The following is a 25118-nucleotide window of genomic DNA, read 5'->3' as shown; positions in this document are numbered from 1 at the left end:
TTCCACATATCAGAGATGTGTAAGCTGCAATGTTCACTGGCCACTGTAATTCATGCCTTGTGTGTAGATGAGTGGCAGAACCTGCCTGGGGACAATAAATGGGATTGTTGTAGGATTACTGTAAATAGCTGTTTGAGAGTCAGTGCGGACTTGATGGGCTGAAGTGCCTGTTTCCGCACTTTATGAAAGTTTACCGTCTTCTCAACCACAAGGTCAATTTTGTGTCATCTGCAAACTTCATCATGTTTCCAACATTTAAATCCAAGTCATTAATATGTACAGCAAATAAAGGCCAACCAAGTAGCAAGGCCAGTAAAAACCACTGGAAACGACCTTACAGATACAAATACAGCTGTGGACTATCGTCCTTTGCTTCCTGCATATGATCCAATTTGCTATTTAGATCCCATGAGCTTTAACCTTTTTGACCATTCAGTCATGAAAGATCTTGTCAAAGACTTTGCTAAAGTCGATCAAATACGTCGTCCTCATGGAGGCCCCGTTTTTATCTCCTCAAAAGGTTTTATTAGGATTATCAGGCAAGGACTTCTTCCACAAATCTTTGACGGTAGCCTTTGATTAATCTATTTCTTCTAAAGGAAGGATTTCACGATCTGAATAATTTCTGCACAGCACAAGTGGATTGTAGTGGACGGAATATCGGTCTGAGGAAAGATCCCGACCCGAAATGTTGCCTGTCCATTGCCCCATCAGTCTGAGGAAGGGTCCCAACCCAAGATGTCATCTGGTCATTCACGCCACGGATGCTGGCTGGCCCGCTTGCTCAAGGGATGTAACATGGCAGGGTGCAGAGAGAGAGCCGGGTGGACTTGAAGACAAGGGGAGGATTGTTTAGAATTTCAGGCTGTGGGAAATTATGAACCAATGTGGCCAGCATAAAAGATGTTGCAGAGGATAGAATTGTGCACATGCATGGTGGAAGAGAGGTCAACAAAAAATGACTAGAGAAATCAAATTGAAAATAAGAGAGAGTGTCAGAGCAGACACCCAGAGGTCAGGGAGGAGAAGTGTGTCCTCTTTCGGTAGCAGAATGCAATGCACGTTTGAAAACATATCTCACTTTGGCTGAGGAGAAACATGGGGTGTGATGCTCAGTGTAGGGTCGAGGGGAGTTTACACGCTGGTAAACATTGGAAAGAAAGCCTGAGCCAATAGCAAAGGAGGGAAGTAATGGAGTAAAAGGTTAACTTTGACTTTGGTCTTTAAATCTTCTCACGTATGCAGGGGGGTGACTACTTGAAAAATAAAACATCCAAAACAAACAATGTCTTGATCCACTTACATCACTGAAGTGACTAAAAGTGATGCCTACAATAAATAATTGTTGAACAACGGATATTTGAATCTTTAATGATCACCTTTGATTGAATAACCATTGCACTTCTGTTTATGGAAATATTTTTATTGACTAATCTGATCCTCAAAAAACATGTTTATTTTATGTGCATTCTGTGGACCATGCAGTAATATATTTTCCCTATGCAGTGATCATGCTACCTTGGTGAATGACTACTTGAAGAACAATCTTCAGAAGGATTTTGATGCTATTAGTTGTGGAACCACATCTCTGTTGCATCTCAACAAGAGCCTAGTGAAGTTGTGCAAAGACCTAGACAGGTACAATCCAACAGGAAAGCTTGTATCGCATGTTATTAATGGAATAAAGCATAATAAAACAGATTTACAAGATTAATCCGAGAGAAGGGCGACACACTGCCTCACAGCGCCAGAGACCTGGGTTTGATCCTGACTAAGGGTGTTGTCTGTACGGAGTTTGTACTTTCTACCTGTGACTGTGTTGGTTTTCTCTGGGTTCTCCAGTTTCCTCAAGATGTACAACATTCCAAAGACGTGCAGGTTTGTAGGTTAATTGCCTTAAATGAATTGCCCTTTTTTTAATCAAAAAAATGTATTCAATTATTTTAAAAATAATATTTACAATGCAATAAAACAAAACAGAACCCATCACCGAATGGGCTTTGATGATTTCTTGCCTAAACTCGTTTGCCTGATCAGTGTCCTTCAGTTTAGATTCATACCATCTTCCTAGACTTTTGATTGGCTTCTCTGACAGTTGGGATAGGTTCTTGATCAATGAAGAACCTTTGATCTGTCAGTTTGCCTTTGATTATAGAAATGCTTCTTGATTTGAATGGCTTGCATTTCATTCTGGCCCCAGTGATGTTCTCTTGAAGCTTCCCTAAAAGGCGCCTGGTGCAAGGTGCTGTTGTTGTTATGATTGTCATGTCATCCATGTAGGCCCTGATGGGTGGTAGACGGACTCCAGACTTCAGCCGCTCACCACCCACTACCCACTTGGAGGCCCTTATAATGACTTCCATTGCCATGGTGAAAATCAATGGGGAGATGGTACACCCTTCCATTATGCCAATCTCCATGCAGTGGCATGTGGTGGTAAAGTCTGGCGTGGTGAAACAGAGCTGGAGATCCTGAAAATAAGCCTTGACAAGGTTTGTGATAGTCTCTGGTATCCTGAAGAAGTCAAAGGATGCCCAGAGGAAACTGAGGGACAGTTCCGAATGCGTTGGCAAGGTCAAGGAAAACGCCATGTAGATCACTCTTCTCTTTTCTTGCAGACTGGATTTGGTGCATTGATATTCATGCCACAGAAATGCCCGGCACTGCCCATGTAGATCGCTCTTCTCTTTTCTTGCAGACTGGATTTGGTGCATTGATATTCATGCCACAGAAATGCCCGGCACTGCCCATGTAGATCACTCTTCTCTTTTCTTGCAGACTGGATTTGGTGTCAAATCATAAATTATAATAGTCATTAAGACAATAAAATGAAGGAATATTTGACTCTGAAAAATTATTTAGCCGCACCATTCTCTATCTAAGCATTCCCATTGGAATGAATGGGTCTTTAATCTGAGTGTGGGGCCAAGGGCAATACTGGGGACCTGGCAGCTGCCTGGAGTCCATGGGTTCCAGTGATGGGGTAGAGCGACAGATACACACAACCTTGTATATCCTGGCCTTGCAAAAGGTCCATGTAATTGTGAGATATTATGCTCAATAGTCCACTTCAGAAATGATGGTCACTATCACTGTCACCTTGATTATTCCAAATCTTTCAAATCTGCCCAGGATACACCTGGAATCAGATAACTACTTCACGGTATCAGTTATTTTTAAGCTGGTTAAAAAGATATTTTCATTTTAAAGTTTCAGTGCCTGATGTTCATACTGCATATAAAGCACCATTTTATATTGGGACCAGCTCTCTGCATATTACCTTTACCTTTCTTCTGCTTATTGTTTGCTATCTTCAACAGGGAGATGGACCTGGTGACTAACAACCTTGAGATGTTAGTGCATTTATTCAGTGTCAATGCTCTTGGCAACCCACCCAAAAAAGAGGTAAGGTATCAATCAATTTGAATGGCATCTTACAAGTCAACATTGTACATTGTGATTTATCTATATATGTACTACTTCAGTGTGTGTGGTATCAACAAGGGAATGTGCAAGCCTCCCACAATGTCCCAGATTACTATTTTCCTCATTTAGTAACTCATGTTGACACATATGGCTAATGGCAATGAAACCCTCTCTACATATGACAGCTTCATGTGCGAACCCAGACTATGAGATTACTCAAAATCCTTGCAGAAAGATGGAAGTATTTGTTCATGGTGTGTATTGAGTTCGTTTTGCTGGGATTTTACTCTTAAATTCTGCTTGTGGTAAGATTTCTCACTTATTACCTCTCAAGTCTTTTAGTTTTAGTTTAGTTTAGAGATTCAGCGCAGAAACAGGCCCTTCGGCCCACCGAGTCTGCACCGACCAGCGGTCACTGCACATTAACACTAACCTACACACACTAGGGACAATTTACACTTATACCAAGCCAATTAACCTACAAACCTGTATGTCTTTGGAGTGTGGGATGAAACCGAAGATCTCGGAAAAAACCCACGCAGGTCTCGGGGAGAACATACAAACTACATACAGACAGCACCTGGAGTCGGGATCAAACCCGGGCCTCTGGCACTGCAAGCGCTGTAAGGCAGCAACTCTACCGCTGCGCCACTGTGCAACCCGTTCCCAAAGAATTACATTGTGATGGATTTTTGGAAACCGATCTCGGAAGCTGCAGCTCCTGCAAGTACCACCAAGGATGGGTACACAACTTGGCTTCTCTGGATAGAGGATTAGCATGTTTTAGATAAGGGTAACGGATACTAGCCATATTTTGAGAGTCGCAATGAAATTATGTCACACTAAGCCAAAGGAAGTGTGATGCCTCGACAAAGTAAGTAACACACACTCTTCCTCAAGCTCCTGACAAGAACTGCAGTAGAAATGGGACTTCACCTTCATTTACCTGTAGGATTCAAAACAAAAACGGGATCTAGTCACATGCCTAAGAATTCATGGTTACTAACAGCATTTAAAATACTACATGGCCGTAGCTACTTTTAGTTTAGAGATACAGAGCGGAAACAGGCCATTCGGTCTGCTAAGTCCGTGCCGACCAGCACTCCCTGCATACTGACACTATCCTACACACAATATATTTTACAATTTTATCAAGGCAATCAGCCACAAACCTGTACGTCTTTGGAGTGTGGGAGGAAATGAGAGAACCCGGAGAAAACCCACGCACATCACGGGGAGAACGTACAAACTCCGTACTGACTGCACCCTTAGTCAGGATCGAACCCGGGTCTCTGGCGCTGTTAGGCAGCAACTCTACCACTGCGCCATCTTACTCTGCTTCTGAAATTTGCTTCTATAAAAATCACTGACATGAATTGAATAGCCTTGTGGAAGCACAGCTGCTTCTCTGTCTAATGCTAATGAACAGGAGTAAATATACAGACAATGGGCGGCACAGTGGTGCAGCTGGTAGAGCTGCTACCTCAGCACCAGAGATGGGTTCAATCCTGACCTCGGGTGCTACCTGTATGGAACTTACTCATTCTTCACGTGACGGCATGGATTTCCTGTGGGAGCTCCAGTTTCCTCCATCCCAAAGATGTAGAGATTTGTAGGCCTCTGTAAATTGCCCCTAGTTGTGTAGGGAGTGGATGTGATGGTGGGATTTCATAGTACTAGTGGGAACAGGTCAGCATGCTCAGCATGCATTCAGTGGCCCAAAAGCCATGATGCATCTTAAAACTAAACAAAACTCATTTAGATTAGAAATATATCTTGCTGCATGTAAGCATTTCATTGTTCCTTTTGACATATGACAATAAAACACTCTTGACTCTCGGCTGTTAAATAGAAGGCATTTAGTGGTGGGTGTCCCCAGGAAACATAAATCAAATCAGAACAATTCTCTCTAGAAGATAAAATAGGAAGCACTGACATGGATGAATATTGGAAATAGCCAAATCTCACCTCCAAAGGCAAGATATTGGGTCAGCTGAAATGTCAAGTCGGGGCTGAAAGATTCACAAAGTTTGAAAGATGGATAAATGTGGTGGAATCCATAAGCTGAGGTGGATCAGGTTCTTATGGGCTGGCCATGCTCCCATATTCCTGGACTTAACATACGATACGATACGACACGACACGATACGATACGATAGAACTTTATTTATCCCAGGATGGCAATAGGTCTACCAACAGTCATAAAACACAAGATACATGAAACATGAAATTAAAGTGAGGAATGAAAAGGAGTGGGGATGTGCAAAGATTAGGGTGGGGGGGAGGAGGGGGGAGGGGGAGTCAGTCTACCCCATAACAGAAGGGGGAGGAGTTGTACAGTTTGATAGCTGCAGGGAAGAAGGATCACCTGTGGTGTTCTGTACTACATCTTGGTGGAACCAGTCTGTTGCTGAAGGTGCTCCTCAGGTTGGCCAGTGTGTCATGGAGGGGCTGAGCTGTATCGTCCAAGATGCTCCACATTACTTGAAGAACATCAGTAGACCATTGACGTATCCACAACGATTAAGCAGCTTTTTTTCTGGGATTTCAAGCCTCTACATAACAGTGCTGTGTGGTTCTTTTAACAAGGATTTGTTTACGAGGATGTTGCCAGGTCTAGAGGGTGTGAGCTATAGGGAGAAGTTGAGTAGGCTGGGTCTCTATTCCATGGAGCACAGGAGGATGAGGGGAGGTATACAAAATCATGAGAGGAATAGATTGGGTAGATGCCCAGAGTCTTTTACCCAGAGTAGGGGAATCGAGGACCAGAGGTTCAACGTGAAGGGGAAAAGATTTAATAGGAATCTGAGGGGGTACCTTTTTCACACAGATGGTATGGAACAATTGCCAGAGGAGGTAGTTGAGGCTGGGACTATCCCAACATTTAAGAAACAATTGGATAGGTACATGGATACGACAGGTTTGGACAGATATGGACCAAGCACAGGCAATTGGGACTAGCTGGGACATTGTTGGCCGGTGTGGGCGATTTGGGCCGAAGGGCCTGTTTCGACACTGTATTACTCTATGACTTTATGACTCTATAAGAGAAACCTTGCAAATCAACGTTATTTTTGATCCCCAGATTTGATACCTACTGTTTCTTTTATCACAGGAACCTCTCAGCAGTTCCAATGAGCTTGAAGTCATCGTTAACAAGATTAAAAATCTGGGCAATCTGCTGTCCTGTGCAGAAGAACGGGTAAAGTTCCTTTTTTTTCTCTCTGAATGTGTTGGAGTTGATGAATTTGTGGCAAGGTTATTGTATTAAACCATTTAAGGCAAGCGATTTGGAACATTGATTCTTCTTTCTTCTGGCTAGAAGAATTAAGTCTCAGTACAGTCCATGATTTTGATCAAAGTTGATCAACAAATTGAAAAACATGTATCTTGCATTTAATGCACAAAAATATTGCACAGTCCTTCAGAGAAGCATTAGGACAATGGTGAGATTAAATGAACAACCAACATTTTGCTGTTGTTTAAAAGAAAGAGGGAAGTGGAGGGGAAGTGCAAGTGGTTGAGAGAACCCATTACTGTCATTGATGGAGTGAAGTGAAAAAGGTAAAAGATAGTTTAAAAAATAGTTGTCGGATTGAAGAAAATGGAGAGATGGTTGAAACAACAACAGGACTTAAGATCAAGGACGAAACAGAAAACTGGTGTTATTTTGCAGTCTGCTCTGAAGAAGACAAGATAGTGTAGAGTAAAATTATAACTGTGGTGACTGTAATGGAGGCTACAGATCTTTCTTGATAAAAGCAGCTTCCATAAATTATGAGCACCTACACGAAAATGTGAATTGAGAAACACGTTATGAAGCCTGGAGTGTATCACGAGGTCTAAAGAGGGCAGCACGGTGGCGCAGCGGTAGAGTTGCTGCCCTACAGCGAATGCAGCGCCGGAGACCCGGGTTCGATCCTGACTACGGGTGCTGTCTGTACAGAGTTTGTACGTTCTCCCCGTTACCTGCGTGGGTTTTCTCCGAGGTCTTCAGTTTCCTCCCACACTCCAAAGACGTACGGGTTTGTAGGATAATTGGCTTGGTAAATGTAAAAATTATCCATGTGTGGGGATCGCTGGTCGGCGCAAACCCTGTGGGCCGAAGGGCCTGTTTCCGCGCTTTAGTTCTCTAAATTAAAATCTTAAATTTTAAAAGAAATTTAAAATGAAGAACGGTCTGGACCCTTCCTTCTCTCCAGAGATGGTGCCTGTCTTGCTGAGTTACTCCAGCACTTTGGGTCTACCAAGGATGGAGACTTGTTTGTGGTACATTCATGTGGATAATGATGCATTTTGATATTTGAGAGGTCACTAAGATGTGATGTAGAAAGCAACTTCAAAAGGAAATGATACTCTACAAAATGTTGCTCTTGAAAAATCTTTCATGCGTGACCATTTCTTTGTAACATCAAATGGAGAAAGGAGCTTCTATTCAGTGTTAGGATGACTACTTGATCCTGAAAATTGTGGAGACTGATTTGAAATTTGCCGCAAACCATCTTATTCTACTCCTCTCTAGAGGATGTACATGGTGAAAGGAGAACGCTTGATTCCATCTCCCAACATCTTTTTCAGTCAGAGAGTTGTGAATCTGTGGAATTCTCTGCCTCAGAAGGCAGTGGAGGCCAATTCTCTGAATGCATTCAAGAGAGAGCTAGATAGAGCTCTTAAGGATAGCGGAGTCAGGGGGTATGGGGAGCAGGCAGGAACGGGGTACTGATTGAGAATGATCAGCCATGATCACATTGAATGGTGGTGCTGGCTCGAATGGCCTACTCCTGCACCTATTGTCTATTGTCTATTGTCTATCTGCTGCTCAAGTTCTTCCAGCCTGGCATCTGCTCACCCCACAGCAGTGCACCTGGCATTGGCCAGCTAATCTGTACCTCACGCGCTGTTTCCTCTTGATAACCAAACATCAACCCGCACAGGGGTTCAGAAACAGACAAAGCAGCAAGGATGTGATTAGTGAAATAGTTTGGAAACTGATCATGAGTACGGCTGGTTTGGAGGATATTTATCTAGTTGGGAAGACGTGTAACAAGGTGGAGCATTTTAGGAGGTGAATTCCCGCTTGCAGTGACATGGTGGCTAAAGATTCTGCCACTGACTGAATGAGAAAGGGCGACAGTGCGTCTAATGATGGATAACACAACAGGGTAACAATGGGCAATGCCAAAGATGTGTAAATCACTGACACTGGGCAGCAAAGATAAGGAGCCACTTACAGTTGATCTATAGTCACTCTGAATATTAAGAATCACTGTGTCATGGGGGACTTGAACCAAAAGGAGACCACGAGGGTGACTTTAGACTTTAGAGATAGAGCACAGAAACAGGTTCCTCAGCCCACCAAGTCCACACTGGCCAGCGACCCCCACACACTAACAGTATTGCACACTGGGGGCAATGTTTACATTTATACCAAGCCAATTAATCTACAAACCTGTAAGTCTTTGGAGTGTGGGAGGAAACCGAAGTTCACGGAGAAAACCCAGCGGTCGCGGGGAGAACGTACAAACTCCATACACTCAGCACCCAGAGCCAAGATCAAACCCGGGTCTCTGGTGCTGTAAACGCTGTAAGACAGCAACTGTATGCCATGCAGATCCTGAAGGAAATTTGTTAGCCAGTTCATTTTTTTTTTAACAACTAGTTTTTGGGGGACAATTTCATGGCTTATATCTTCTGAATGGTTAGTGCTTAATCATTAGAACCCAGCTAGCCATTGAGGGAATTAATGCAAAGAAAGCGTATGGAGGAGGCAAGCCTGGAAATGGAATTAAAATGGAATTGGAGGATTGGATTTCCAGAGCACGCTGTATACTCCCTCTACCCTGCCATCCACACTGTGTACTCTACCGTCATCCACACTGTGTACTCTACCCCGTCATCCACACTGTATACTCTACCCTGTCATCCACACTGTGTACTCTACTGTCATCCACACTGTATACTCTACCCCGTCATCCACACTGTATACTCTACCCCGTCATCCACACTGTATACTCTACCCTGTCATCCACACTGTGTACTCTACTGTCATCCACACTGTGTACTCTACCGTCATCCACACTGTATACTCTACCCTGTCATCCACACTGTATACTCTACTGTCATCCACACTGTATACTCTACCCTGTCATCCACACTGTGTACTCTACTGTCATCCACACTGTATACTCTACCCTGTCATCCACACTGTGTACTCTACTGTCATCCACACTGTATACTCTACTGTCATCCACACTGTATACTCTACTGTCATCCACACTGTATACTCTACCGTCATCCACACTGTGTACTCTACCCCGCCATCCACACTGTATACTCTACCCTGTCATCCACGCTGTGTACTCTACCGCCATCCACGCTGTATACTCTACCCTGTCATCCACACTGTATACTCTACCCCGCCATCCACACTGTGTACTCTACCCCGTCATCCACACTGTATACTCTACCCCGCCATCCACACTGTATACTCTACCCTGTCATCCACACTGTATACTCTACCCTGTCATCCACGCTGTATACTCTACCCTGTCATCCACACTGTATACTCTACCCCGCCATCCACACTGTATACTCTACCCTGTCATCCACGCTGTGTACTCTACCGCCATCCACGCTGTATACTCTACCCTGTCATCCACACTGTATACTCTACCCCGCCATCCACACTGTATACTCTACCCCGCCATCCACACTGTATACTCTACCCCGTCATCCACACTGTATACTCTACCGCCATCCACGCTGTGTACTCTACCGCCATCCATGCTGTATACTCTACCCTGTCATCCACGTTTTTATACTCCCTCTACCCTTTCATCCGACTCGGACCTCCTGTCGATGCCCTTCCCTTTTCTTCTTTCCTGATTGAACAAAAAAGCACAGTTTAAACCACCAATTCAGAATAGAGGGAAACGCTTGATTATACTCTGTGTAAATAGTTCAGGTGGTCTTCATGCATTTGTGGTCTATCCATTTGCAGGTTGTGAAGGGATTGCAGCACATGGCAATCACACAGAAGGTGGAATTACCAGCTCTCTTCACATCGTCAGAAAGCACTGGACGCAATTCATCCAAACCAATCCCAATACAGACCTTCGAGGTAAAAGACAGTGTGTTTCCCAAAACACAATGTAGATGTGTCACCTTTCCATCATGAGGAGGGAGCTATGGTGCTGGAATTGGAATGTTTCACTCTGTCACCAACCACAGATGGATCAATAATAGCAAAGGTGACCAGAAAAGGTTCACTGATATCTTTCAGGCATGGAAATCAATTCTTCTTTCTAGGTCCAGTCTTAAAGTGACCTAACCATCACGGCTACATGATTGACCTCTGAAATAGCACACCAAACCATTCAGTTGTAACTATGTTAAAACAGACAGATATCAGAGGTACACCAATTTTCAAGAAGACAGTTCACCATCACCTTCTCCAGGGCTATTAAGGATGGGGAATAAATACTGACCTCCCCAGCAGATAATTGAAGTAAATGAGATGTGAAGTTGTTTGGAAGGTACTTGCAGACAGAAATAGATACAAAATGCTGGAGTAACTCAGCGGGACAGACAGCATCTCTGGAGAGAAGGAAGGGGTGACGTTTTGGGTTGAGACCCTTCTTCAGACTGTCTAAAGAAGGGTCTCAACCTGAAACGTCACCCATTCCTTCCTAGTACCATGGCTAAATAGTTATATTTCACACTAACAGATGTCAATACAACAATGATGATGTCAAAATAGAATATTAGTCTCACAAGTTTATCTCATCCTCTCTTCTCCTTCCAGAATATGTATAAAGTTTCTCTTTCACCCTATTCCCTTTCATATTTAAAAGATAGGCACCACCTTAAACCTGATGTGTAAGAAGGAACTGCAGTTGCAGGTTTCCACCGAAGATAGACACAAACTGCTGGAGTAACCCAGCGGAACAGTCAGAACTCTGGAGAGAAAGAATGGGTGGTGTTTCGAGTCGAGACCCTTCTTCGGACTGAGAGTCAGGGGAGAGGGAGACATAGAGATATGGAAGGGTAAGGTGTGAAAACACAGATCAAAGGGGACGGTGATCAAGGAAATGTAGAATGGTTCATTGTTCGCTGAGGGGAAGGACGGGAAGGCATATAATTAGTAAAATTTAACTATGCCTACCTAATCTCCCAGTCACAACACTTTAACTCCCCCTCCTATACTGACTTTTCTGTCCAAGGCCTCCTCCGCTGTCAGAGTGTGGCCAAATGCAAATTGGAGGAACAGCACCTCAAGCCTTTTTTTGGTAAAGATTTCTATTTCCCTTTTCAGGTAAAATTGGGCAAGACTCAGAAATATACGTTGAGTGTTGACGTGGATGGAGGAAAGCTTCAGGTCTCAAAGAAAGCCGCTGGTTCTCCTGACGAGTCCATCTCTTATGACAAAAGTGAGGACCATTGACCATTGCGTAGTATTCCATTCAGACTGCACTCTTGCCCACATGCTTTGCGTATTTTATTAAGAACAAGCTGCTGTGGACCCATTGGGTCCAAACCTCTCCTGCATTGGTGTCGCATCCTCCCCCCACCCCCCCATCCCCCCCCCCATCCCCCCCCCCCCCCCACTCACCCACTCCATCCCTCCTCAACATCAAAGGGCCCCAACCATTGGGTTCCCATTGTGACGTCGAACACTGAGGTATTACTGCGCAGGCGCGGTTGGCAGGCAGGGTAAGTGGAAAAGGGATTTATTTAAATTTTAAAAGTAATTTTTAAAGTTTAAAAAGTTAATAACTTTTAAAATATGACGTGTAAGAAAATAACTGCAGATGCTGGTACAAATCGAAGGTATTTATTCACAAAGTGCTGGAGTAACTCAGCAGGTCAGGCAGCATCTCGGGAGGGAAGGAGTGGGCGACGTTTCGGGTCGAGACCCTTCTTCAGACTGATGTAATAACAACTATTGAACCGCATAAATATAACAACCATTTGAACCGCAAACCAATGGTGAGTAAGGTGGGTCTAAAGTTGTTGCGCTTTCGTGTACCGTTTTGGCTGTATTTCGGGAACAAATATATCCACAAACCCACAAATATACAAAATGAGAGTTTTAGTAATATAATATATAGATATTATCCTTTTGTAAATTATGGAAGTATAAAGTAAAAAACCACAATACAATTACAGGTCCATCATCGATTTTCTGGCAACTGGTGACCTGGCATCTCCTTTAATCCGGACACAATTATGAGAGTACACATGAAACCCCCTCGCCCGCCCCGGAAGACCCCTGAAAATCTGACCCCTAGGTGGGGTGAGGCAGCCGACCTTGTCATCATTGGGACCTCCTGAGTCAGGGCCTGGCCGGGACCAGAGATCTGTTCCCATAGCCGACTACCGAGACCGACTTCTCAGTCTCCCAGCAGCCGAGGCCGGCCGTTCCAATACTGTTTCGACTCCTCTCACACCCTGTGACATCTCAAGATTCAAGAGATTCAAGATATCTTTATTTGTCATCCAAAAAACAAGTTTTTTGGACGAAATTTAGTCACCCACAGTCCAACAATAAAAGCAATAAAATAAGCAAATTACACAACCCCAACCAACACACAAAAAAAAAGAAACAGCCATCACAGTGAGTCTCCTCCAGTCCCCTCCTCACTGTGATGGAAGGCCAGAATGTCTTTTCCATTCCCCTGCTGTCCTCTCCCGCGGTCAGGCTGGTGTCGTTGCCACGTTCCAGGCCGCGCCGGACGGTGAAATGTCCGCGGCGGGCCGACCCAAGCCCCGCGATCCGGGGCGGGCGAACACGCTGCCGCTGCCGGAGCTCGTGATGTCGGCATCCATGCGGCCCGAGCCTAAGGCGAGTCGCAGCCACTCCCGCAGCCTCCAAGGACGGCCGGCTCCGCTGATGGTGAGTCCGGTCCGCGGGCTCTGCGAACCAAAGCCCTGTAGGCCGCCAGCTCCAGGAGTTGGGCCGATGGTAGGCCGCGGCAGGAACGGAGACAACACCCAGAAAACAAAGGTCGGGTCTCCGTTCGGAAGGGACAAATTTACAATTCTACAGTTCCCTCCCTCCCCCACCCACACACACACACACACACACACACACACACACACATAGTACATAACCACAAAAACACGACATCACATCTACAATTAAGACAAAAAAAACAACAAAACACAGAGACAAACTGACCGCAGGTAAGCCGCCCGCAGCTGCTAGGGCAGCGCCGCCATTTTGGGTAATTTGGTCTTGGTCTGGCAAAACAGACTCTTGGTTTGGCAAAACAGATAAGCCAGCAAGGCTCTGGAACCAAAGGTGCCGGAACATCGGTGTACACCTGTACCAGCTATTATGCAGTTGGCACTTCTTTATTTGCTAATTTCCCAGATTGGAAAGACTGGGCTTGTATTCACTGGAATTTAGAAGGATGAGAGGGGATCTTATAGAGACGTATAAAATTGTAAAAGGACTGGACAAGCTAGATGCAGGAAAATTGTTCCCAATGTTATGGGAGTCCAGAACCGGGGGCCACGGTCTAAGAATTTAGGGGAGGCCATTTAAAACTGAGGTGAGAAAAAACTTTTTCACCCAGCGAATTGTGAATTTGTGGAATTCTCTGCCTCAGAAGGCAGTGGAGGCCAATTCACTGGATGAATTTAAAAGAGAGTTAGATAGAGCTCCAGGGGCTAGTGGAATCAAGGGATATGGGAGAAGGCAGGCACAGGTTACTGATTGTGGATGATCAGCCATGACTACATGAATGGTGTTGCTGGCTCGAAGGGCCAAATGGCTTCTTCCTGCACCTATTTTTTGTCTATGTTTCTTCAGCATTTAGCATTGTGCTTTGGTGTTGATGGATGGACTCTTCATTTGCTGTGTCCTCTTACAGTTTTGCAGCTGGTCAAGTATCAGAGCACACCAAACACATTACAGATCGTGACCGACAAAGAAAACCAAAAAAATCAGCAGAGGGACTTCATTTTTGAAAATGCTCGAGTAAGTTTTGAGCGCGTGACCTTTTGAATTCTATTTCCTCGCGCATATGATGCATATAACATGATAAAAATGTTATTATCAGGAAGAGAGAAATCCATGGCAGAATTGTGCTCTTTTTGCATTGCCTCACCTTTTGTGTACATGGTTAGTTATTGTTACTATCAATTGTCGTCTTAAAGTGGGCAGCTTTTTGATAATTAATTTCTATCACCGGCCAATCGATGTTATAATGAGCATGATATACTGAAGACTTTGAGAGAATGAAGCAGTATTGTAATGTGCAGGGTGTTGTGCTGAGAATCAGCAAGTGTATTATATAATTCAGCAGATCACCTGCAGGGTGATCCGGCAGTGATCCGGCAGCAAAGCGGGTGGGCCTGAGAATCCAGTGGTGGAACAGTTTGAATCAATTTGGAAATGAGTGTGTGAGGTCATGTACACATAAATGGTGGAATAAGTGAGTTTGAGAGGCTCTTCTGAAAATATCCATGGCAATATTCTGAACAGCTCCCGTTTCCTCCCATTTCCCAAAGACGTGCAGGTTTATAGGTTAATTTGTCTCTACAAATTGCCCCTAGTGTTAGGGAATGGATGAGAAAGTGGGATAACTAGTGTGACTGGGTGATCGAGACTTGACGTGTACTAAGTGGGCCGAAGGGCCTGTTTCTACAAGACACTCAAGAGATGGGTAAAAGGGATCAATGTGCATATCATTCCAAGATGGCTGTTGAGAAATTCAGGACTCATAGACAGACTTTGTATGAGCAACAGAAATCGGGGAAGTCTGGGGTTTGAGGCCCAGAAATCAAAGTAGGGTCTGGAGCTGGAAGTGCAGTCAGGGCTGATCATTAGGCAGAGGGGTCAGGGTTGATAAATGGGGAGTCGAGAGGGAAATGTATTCTTGAGTGTATGATTGGGTGAGGTTGAGGAGTCTGCAGGCAGTGGTGGACTACCATCATCAGTTCATGGTGGCATGAACAGTAATGAGGAGTGTAGTAATTTTAGGGACGTTGAGTTTATTTGGCAGATTGGTGGGAGAGTAGGGTTTAGTCAATGATCATAATGATGGGGATTACCACACACTGGATACGGGGACTGGGAAGGTCCTCTTTCTGTAATAATCCAGCAGATTGCATAGGCATAAAGGACTGGTTCTGCAAGTAGACAAGTAGAGCCAATATAGATTCCAGAAGTGTTCAAGTATGTGCTACTGGACAGCACAGGACACATCCAGTCCCTTACACCCATCAATATGTCACACGGGCACTGGAGTTAGAAGGAATAAATAGCATAGCAAAAGCACAGTGCAGAAAAATCATCACAAACTTCATTCAGTTTGGTGCATTCTAGTATTTCCATTACTTTTATTTTTATTGAAATATGCAGTGCAGAATAACAAGATATTTTGTGATCCAGTTCCATGACACTGTGAAGTAGTTTCCCCACTCGCTTTCAGCCAAAAGCCTACTCATTCTCTCCCCTGACAAAGAGATAAACTCAGAAACTCACAAATCCCAATCCGGATAAAGTTCAAAAGAAGATTTCTGGCCATCGATTGTTCCAAATACTTTGATCAGGTTAAGTTTAGTTTTTTATAATTTAGAGATACAGCACGGAAACAGGCCCTTCAGCCCACTGGGTCGGCGCCAGCCATTAACACTACCCGACGCACACTGGGGACATTCTTTTACATTTATACCAAGGTAATTAACCGACAAACATGTACGTCTTTGGACGTCGGGCTGTGGGGACCTGATGCTGCAAGTAGGCATTTCCTTCTTCTGTTTTCAATACATATGATAATTAAACAATATCTTAACTCTTCAAATATTCACCCACACAATGTCAGGGCCATTCACCATGGAAATGTAAGTGCAACAAATCTTTAAGTAGGGGAGGGGTTTCCAGTGATGAAAACAAAACATCTGAAACAACCACTTACTATCTTGATATTGGACACTGATCCAAAGACTTATTCTGCTGGGAACAGTTCTAGCCCCAGTCCATTCTACTACTTCCACTTCTCCTCCCTCGTGGCCCCAGAATTGAATGGTATCCTAGGCTCACCCAGAGAATAAATACGAGTACAAATTCAGGCATAGCTCAAGGGTCACATTATGGTCAGACCAGTGGGGACTACAGCTTTTTCCCTAAAAGATATCAGTAAATCAAAGTATGTTCAGTCACTCCACACCTCCATCCCCCACCAGGAAGGTCTTAAAGCCCTCCGTTTCCTTGACCACAGAACCAGCCAATTTCCGTCTACTAACACTCTCCTCTGCATGGCGAAGCTGGTCCTTACCCTCAACAAATTCTCCTTCGACTCCTCCCATTTCCTCCAAATCCAAATGCCTAGCTCTGGGCACTTGCATGGGCCCCAGCTTTGCCTGCCTCTTTGGAGGGTATTTCGAACAATCCTTGTTCCAGGCGTCCACTGACCCTATCCCCGAACACTATCTCCGCTACATTGACGACTGCATTGGTGCCACCTCCTGCACCCGTGCAGAACTCACTGACCATCAACTTCACCACTAATTTCCATCCTGCACTCAAATTCACTTGGACCATCTCCGTCATCTCCCTACCATTTCTGGATCTCACCATTTCCATCACAGGAGACAGACTATCGACTGACATCTATTACAAGCCCACTGATTCCCATAGCTATCTGGACTACACGTCTTCCCACCCTGCTTCCTGTAAAGACTCTATCCCCTACTCCCAATTACTCTGTCTATGCTGCATCTGTGCCCAGGATGAGGTGTTCCATACCAGATCATCAGAAAAGTCCTCATTCTTTAGGAAACGGGGGTTCCCCTCTTCCATTACAATTGAGGCTCTCACTAGGGTCTCTTCAATATCCCGCAGCTCCGCTCTTGCTCCCCCTCCCCCATTTGTAACAAGGACAGAGTCCCCCTTGTCCTCACCTTCCACCCCATCAGCCGTCGCATACAGCACGTAATCCTCCGACATTTTCACCTTCTCCAACGTGATCCCACTACTAACCACATCTTCCCATCTCCACCCCTTTCTGCTTTCCGCAGAGACCATTCCCTCCGCAACTCCCTGGTCAACTCGTGCCTCCCACCCAAACCACCCCCTCCCCAAGTACTTTCCCCTGCAACTGCAGGCGATGCAACACCTGTTCCTATACCTTCCCCCTGGACTCCATCCAAGGACCCAAACAGTCTTTCCAGGTGAGGCAGAGGTTCACCTGCACCTCCTCCAACCTCATCTACTGTATCCGCTGTTCCAGGTGTGGACTCCTGTATATCGGCGAGACCAAACGCAGGCTCGGCGATCGTTTCGCTGAACACCTCCGCTCACTCCACCTAGACCTACACGATCTCCAGGTTGCTCAATACATTAACTCCCCCTCCCTCACACTTACCTTTCTGTCCTGGGCCTCCTCCATTGTCAGAGTGAGGGCCAGCGCAAATTGGAGGAACAGCATCTAATTTTTCGCTTGAGTAGTTTACACCCCAGTGGTATGAACATTGACTTCTCTAACTTCAAGTAGCCCTTGCTTTCCCTCTCTCTCCATCCCCTCCCCCTTCCCAGTTCTCCTACCAGTCTTACTGTCTCCGACTACATTTTACCTCTGTCCCGCCCACTCCCCTGACATCAGTCTGAAGAAGGGTCACGACCCAAAACATCACCCATTCCTTCTCTCCAAAGATGCTGCCTGTCCAGCTGAGATCATCCAGCATTTTGTGTCTACCTTCAGTAAATCAGATTTGTATTTCAATGCTATAATCTTAATTCCAGATTTCTCTAAATACTTGAGTTCAAGTACCCCAGCTACTTCGATGGGATTCAAACTCTAGGAAGATGGGAATAAGGAGCAATAAATGCCAGCCTTGCCTTCAATGCCAACAAGTCAAAAATACATTTAAAACATGAGCAGAAATAATTCACATCTGTGATCAAGTCTTTGCTAATTGAGCTTCAATGTATGAACTTAACAGTCCATGGCATTTAGTTTCAGTGACCAAGTTGTGTTGGCTGCAACAAGGACAAGAGCATGGTGAAACGCTGCCGTCCTTTAACACAACCTATTTTGTCACAGAAACTATTAAGATGGAAGAGTCACTGGTGCAGCAAGAGATTTCCTTCTATAACACTGAGCAACCTCATGCAAAATAGAATACAGTTTACTCCACATCAAATCTGCTTTTGCCAACAGGATGGTCAAGTGTCCCATGCTGTCTGTACGGAGTTTGGACATTGCCCATTACCGTATAGGTTTCCTCCCACACTCCAAAGACGTTCAGGTTTGTCGGTTAATTGGCTTGGTACAATTGTAAATTGGCCCTAATGCGTGTAGGATAGTAATAATAATAATAATAATGTATTTTATTTATATAGCGCTTTTCATATACTCAAAGACGCTTTACAGAGATTTAGAGAACATAGGGAAATGAATAAATAGATAAATAAGTAAATAAATAAACGAACAGAGAAAGGAGGCAGAGGGTGAGGTGACCTTCAGTGGTTGTCATGTGGAATAGTCATGTGAAGTCAAGTGGTTGAAGGCAATACTGAAGTGTTAATGTGTGGGGATCGCTGGTCAGTGTGGACTCGGTGGGCTGGAGGGCCTGTTTCCACGCTGTATCTCTAAACTAAACGAAACATTTAAAATGGCCTTGTGTATCAGGATTTAGACTAATTCTTTGCAATTACCCCCGCTCAGAAGCGAGAGGCCTTCTGTCAGTTACTGCAGCTGATGAAGAACATCCATTCTCAGCAGGATGAGCCCGACATGATCTCCATCTTTATTGGAAGCTGGAACGTGGGTAAGTTATGGAACAGTTGTAGCTCAGTTTGAAAAGGTGGGAACGGAAAAATAATATTATTGTCGTGTATTTGTGGGATGGAGATTTTTTGGATTCTAAACCAATCCTAATGGCAATGGCATAAAGGTGAAATAAGCTGGCAACAGGATCTAAAATAACAGCAACTATTTGGTTAAGAAACATAGAAACATAGAAAATAGTTGCAGGAGGAGGCCATTCGGCCCATCAAGCCAGCACGACCATTCATTGTGATCATGGCTGATCATCCCCCAATCAGTAACCCGTGCCTGCCATCACCCCATATCCCTTGATTGCACTAGCCCCGAGAGCTCTATCTAACTCTCTCTTAAATCCATCCAGTGATTTGGCTTCCACTGCCCTCTGTGGCAGAGAATTCCACAAATTCTCGACTCTCTGGGTGAAAAAGTTTTTTCTCACCTCAGTTTTAAATGGCCTCCTCTTTATTCTAAGACTGTGGCCCCTGGTTCTGGACTCGCCCAACATTGGGAACATTTTTCCTGCATCTAGCTTGTCCAGTCCTTTTATAATTTTATGTTTCTATAAGATCCCCTCTCATCCTTCTAAACTCCTGTGAATACAAGCCTCGGCTTTTCAATCTTTCCTCATATGTCAGTTCCGCCATCCCAGGGATCAATCTCGTTAACCTACGCTGCACTGCCTCAATTACAAGGATGTCTTTCGGCAAATTAGGAGACCAAAACTGTACACAATACTCCAGATGTGGTCTTACCAGGGCCCTATACAAGTAGTTTAATCATTTAAACAGCTTCGATCCCGACAGCAGGTGCTGTCTGTGTGGAGTTTGTACGTTCTCCCCGTGACCTGCTTGGGTTTTCTCCGGATGCTCCGGTTTTCCCCCCACCCTCCAAAGATGTACAGGTTTGTCAGCTACTTGGCTTGGTAAAATTATAAATTGTCCCTGGTATGTGGGATAGTGCTGGTGTATGGGGATCATTGGTCGACATGGAATTGGGGGGGGCCAAAGGGCCTGTTTCTCAAATAAACGAAACTAAACATAATTGTCAAGCACAGAAAGCGGGCTACAACCTGGGCCTAATGTTAATCTGCAGGCACTAGACAGTTCTAAATGGCTGAGGAATGATATTAGTCTCAGGAGCTTGGCAATGTCTTGATTAAACTCAAATGCCATAAAACAGTTGTTCATGGATTGAAGCATATGTTGGACTGGTGTTGGAATACTGTTGGGGACATGAATAATAGACAATCGACAATAGGTGCAGGAGTAGGCCATTCGGCCCTTCGAGCCATTCACTGTGATCATGGCTGATCATCCACCATCAGTACCCCGTTCCTGCCTTCTCCCCATATCCCTTGACTCTGCTATCTTTAATACACTGCCTGAGCAGGAAATGAAGGCAGAAGCCTCATTGTATTGAAAAAACATGGATCAGCAGTTGAAGAGCTGTAATTTAGAAGACTACAGGCTGAAAGCTGAGAAATTGGAGTTACCCAGCCAGTCTATTCTTGTTGAATATGGACGTGACAGCCAAAATGGTCTTCTACTATAAAATACTTCAAGTACCTGGGAGCGAGGATGCAGAGCTCAGACAATGACATCAAGGTCCAGAAAGCGCTCGCATGGAAAGCCCTCAATAACATGGGGAAAATCTGGACATCTCGGATGTCTAAGGGTCTCAAACAGATTCGTCCATGCAACTGCAGAGACAATATTATTATACGGGGGTGAGGCATGGACTCTCACTCGAGCACTATCCATATCTCTCGATGGTGTCTACACCCGAATGCTCAGAAACGTTCAAAATGTCAGTTGGAGGGACCACACCACAAACGCCCAGCTCTACGGGGAGATCTCACCTCTGACCGAGAAGGTCAGTTGGAGAAGGATGAGGCTCGCTGGTCATTGCCAGAAATACCAGCAAACAAGGTTGTGCTGTGGGAACCCACCCATGGAAGACGGAACCCGGGACCACCAAACACGACCATGCTGAAGACGTTGATGGAAGACGCACATGTAGAGACAAAAGAGGAGCCGGCCAGCTGTATGGAGGACAGAGATGTGTGGGGCGTCCATCACCGTGCCCGTCGCAAACCAGCACCACTGCGTTGCCAATGTTTTCAATTGTTTTTTTTTAATTTAAATTAAACAATAAAATAAATGGTCATGATTGTTTATGAACAAATAAACATAAAGCAAATAAATGGCACTGATTCGTCTGAATTCCAGCTCAATGCATTTGCAGTTTTTCCCAAGGCAAAAGAGATTAAGAAATGGCAGGCAAAAGTGAGGGGATGGGAGGGATCCAAGGTGTTATCATGAGCTGTATAGAAAGGAACTGCAAATCCTGCTTTGGTTTAGTTTAGTTTAGAGATACAGCACGGAAACAGGCATTTCGGCCTACCGAGTCCGCACCGACCAGCGATCCCCGCACATTAACACCATCCTACACACACTAGGGACAATTTACAAACCTACAAACCTGTACGTCTTTGAAATGTGGGAGGAACCGCTGATCTCGGAGAAAACCCACGCAGATCACAGGGAGAACGGACAAACTCCGCACAGACTGCACCCATAGTCGGGATCGAACCCAAGTCTGGCGCTGTAAGGCAGCAACTCTACCGCTGTACCGCTGTGCCGCTCCGTGCCATAGTACATATCGAAGATAGACACAAAGTGCTGGAGTAACTCAACGGGTCAGGCAGCACCTCTCAAATCATGCTGCCTGACCCGTTGAGTTACTCCGGCACTGTGTCTATCTTTATTAGGAGCTGTTTGATGTTCATGACTAATGTTTGAATAAGTAATGGGAATGAGTAATGAGTAACTAATAAAGGACCTTTTGAAATATCTCACAGGTGCCGCTCACCCTCCGAAAAGCATTGCTTCCTGGCTCATGTCCAAGGGTCTCGGACGCACGAGAGATGAAACCACAGCCACTATCCCTCACGATATCTATGTGCTGGGCACCCAGGAGAATTCTCTCGGTGACAAGGAGTGGGTGGATTTCCTGCGGGCTGGAATAAAAGATGTGACAGAACAGGACTTCAAAGTGGTAGGAACTCAACAATCACTGGAATAACAAAAATGTGTCCTCAACTAATGAATGTAAAATCATTCTGATTCTCACCGACTTGTGTCTTAACGTGGCACTTATGTACGCTGGGCAAGTGCTGATGCAAACAGATTGCAAGTGATGACTAAATCAAATTCAAGCCAAAAATCAAATTCAAGCCAGTCTGATAGGAAAGATGTGCTGAAAAGTTTAAGGGACATAATGGTAGGAAGTAATCAGAAGTGGTTTAGCATTAACGTGGTCTCCACATTGGAGCTCACCCCTGGTCTCCATATTGGAGCTCCCCACTGGTCTCCACATTGGAGCTCCCCCCTGGTCTCCACCTCAGAGCTCCCCCGTAGTCTCTGCGTCGAATAGTAAATTGACACGTGTGCATTAGCACTTAATTTCCATCTTCTGCAACATCCAACATCCGACTCAGGTGCGCGCATTCAAGTTACTGCATCTTCTGCCTGACTGCCTGACTGGAGCGGGAAAAGAGGAATGTCGTAGGGTTGCCAATGTTCTCACTCACAAATAAGGGACAAAAGGTGACATCACCGCCCCACGTGACCTCACCTAGCCAGCGGCCACGTGCTTCCGCCCCACCAATGGTGGCCGCCTGGACCGGAAGGCGGGTTGCTACGCAACTTCTGTTAGGCTGCGCCCGGGCCTCCGGACCTACACTGTCCAGGCCTACAGTGTTCGGGCGTACAGTATCCAGGCCTACAGCGGCCCTCGGGCCTACAGTGTCTGGGCCTCTTGTGTCCAGGCCTATAGTGTCCAGGCCTACAGTGTTTGGGCCTACAGTGTCCAGGCCTACAGTATCCGGGCCTACAGCAGCCCCCGGGCCTACTGTGTCCGGGCCTCTAGTGTCCAGGCCTACAGGGCCCCTGGGCCTACACTGTTCGGGCCTACAATGGTCCCTGGGCCTACAGTATCCGGGCCTACAGTGTCTGGGCCTACAGTGTCTGGGCCTACAGTGCCTAATGCGGGACAAAGGCAATCCTGTACAGGACAAACCAATTTCGCCCTATATACGGGATGTCCCGGCTAATTTGGGACAGTTGGCAACCCTAAATGACCCTGATGGGAAAGCTCTGATGGGGAAGGCTCAGCACCAGGCCCACATCCTCCAACACCACGTGGTCTGACTCTGCTGCGTCCTACTATTCCCCCCCTCCTACAGGGAACCTCAGTAGCGATGGGTCTTCCCCTTCCCCCTCTTTTAACCAGGTTAGCCCGGCCACACACCACCCATACAATAGTTCTCACGCCCCCCTCCTCTATGAACACCCACCATCCCCCCACCAGACCTCGCCTCAGCCTCTATCCACTCCCCGGCCCCCCCTCTGACCCCAACCCCCACCCTTGTCGCGTCTTCACCATCCCCCCTGACCTCCCCCTTTCTGATACGGAACAGTCTGTCCTCAGCAGAGGTCTCACCTTCGTTCCTTTTAACCTCACATGGGTTCTGGGTCCGCCATGACATAGAGCTTTTCTTCCGTTGCCTCCGCCTCTATGCCTTTTTCTATGGGAAGGAGTTCTCACCACCCAGTGACGACCCCTTCTCCCATCCCCCTCCACTTGCACTCCCCAGAATGGCCTTCTACCCTCTCCAGACCTCATTATTTCTAACTGCCGGCGTGAGATCAACCGTCTCAACTTTTCCACTCTCCTTACCTACGTTAACTTCAACCCCCCTGAACGAACAGCCCTCCGCTCACTTTGCATCAACCCTGATTATAATTAAACCCACCGACAAAGGAGGTGCCGTGGTAGTCTGGCGAGCAGGCGACAACTCAAACACCTCCTCCTACTTATCCTTGGGCCATGATCCCATAATGAGCAGCAGGCCTTAATCTCAAACACCATTACTGATTTCATCACTCTGGCTGTCTGCCTTCCACAGCCTCCAACCTTATCGTTTCCCAGCCCCGCACAGCCTATTTTTACCTTTTCCCCAAAATCCACAAACACAACTGCCCTGGCAGACCCATTGTTTCTGCCTGCTCCTGTCCCACGAAATGATTTCCAAGGATCTCGACCACATCCTACCCCTCTGGTCCAATCTCTCCCGACCTATGTCCAAGACACCTCACATGCCCTTTGTCTCTTTAATGACTTCTGCTTTCCGAACCCCACTCCCTCATCTTTACTATGGACGTTCAGTCACTCTACACCTCCACCCCCCACCAGGAAGGCCTTAAAGTCCTCCGTTTCTTCCTCGACTGCAGAACCATCCAATTTCCATCTACAAACACTGTACTCTGCCTAGAGGAACTCATCCTCACCCTCAACAACTTCTCCTTTGACTCCTCCCACTTCCTCCAAGTCCAAGGCGTAGCTATGGGCACCCGCATGGGCCCCAGCTTTGCCTGCCTCTTTGTAGGGTACGTTGAACAATCCCTGTTCCAGGCATACACTGGCCCTATACCCGAATTTTATCTCCGTTACATTGATGACTGCTTCGGTGCTACCTCCTGCACCCATGCAGAACTCATGGACTTCATCAACTTCACCACCAATTTCCATCCTGCACTCAAATTTACTTGGATCATCTCCGACACCTCCCTCCCCTTTCTTGATCTCAGTCTCCATCACAGGAAATAGACTTATTGACTGACGTCTATTACAAACCCACTGACTCCCACAACTATCTCGACTACACTTCTTCACACCCTGCTTCCTGCAAAGACTCTCTCCCCTACTCCCAATTCCTCTGTCTAAGCCACATCTGCGCCCAAGATGAGGTGTTCCATTCTAGGACATCCGAGATGTCCTCATTCTTTAGGGAACGGGGGTTCCCCTCTCCCATCATAGATGAGGCCTTCACTCGCGTCTCCTCGGTACCCC

General features: G+C 45.8%; 1 protein-coding gene across 3 annotated transcripts in view; it reads left to right on the top strand.

Moving 5' to 3' along the window:
* The window catches only part of LOC144600467 (phosphatidylinositol 3,4,5-trisphosphate 5-phosphatase 2A-like), a 220950-nt gene that overhangs the window by 111090 nt on the left and 84742 nt on the right, over positions 1-25118 (top strand). For all 3 annotated transcript variants that reach the window (XM_078412087.1, XM_078412085.1, XM_078412086.1), the window contains exons 6-13: positions 1507-1638; positions 3321-3405; positions 6542-6628; positions 10427-10546; positions 11741-11855; positions 14304-14410; positions 19104-19206; positions 22066-22262. In XM_078412087.1, the coding sequence (XP_078268213.1) occupies positions 1507-1638; positions 3321-3405; positions 6542-6628; positions 10427-10546; positions 11741-11855; positions 14304-14410; positions 19104-19206; positions 22066-22262 (946 nt within the window). The remainder of the gene's footprint in view (positions 1-1506; positions 1639-3320; positions 3406-6541; positions 6629-10426; positions 10547-11740; positions 11856-14303; positions 14411-19103; positions 19207-22065; positions 22263-25118) is intronic.

This window comes from Rhinoraja longicauda, chromosome 15 (genome assembly GCF_053455715.1).
Source record: "Rhinoraja longicauda isolate Sanriku21f chromosome 15, sRhiLon1.1, whole genome shotgun sequence".
Taxonomy (NCBI): Eukaryota; Metazoa; Chordata; class Chondrichthyes; order Rajiformes; family Arhynchobatidae; genus Rhinoraja; species Rhinoraja longicauda.
The sequence above is the reverse complement of the archived record's forward strand: the minus strand, read 5'-3'. Positions and strand labels throughout refer to the sequence as shown.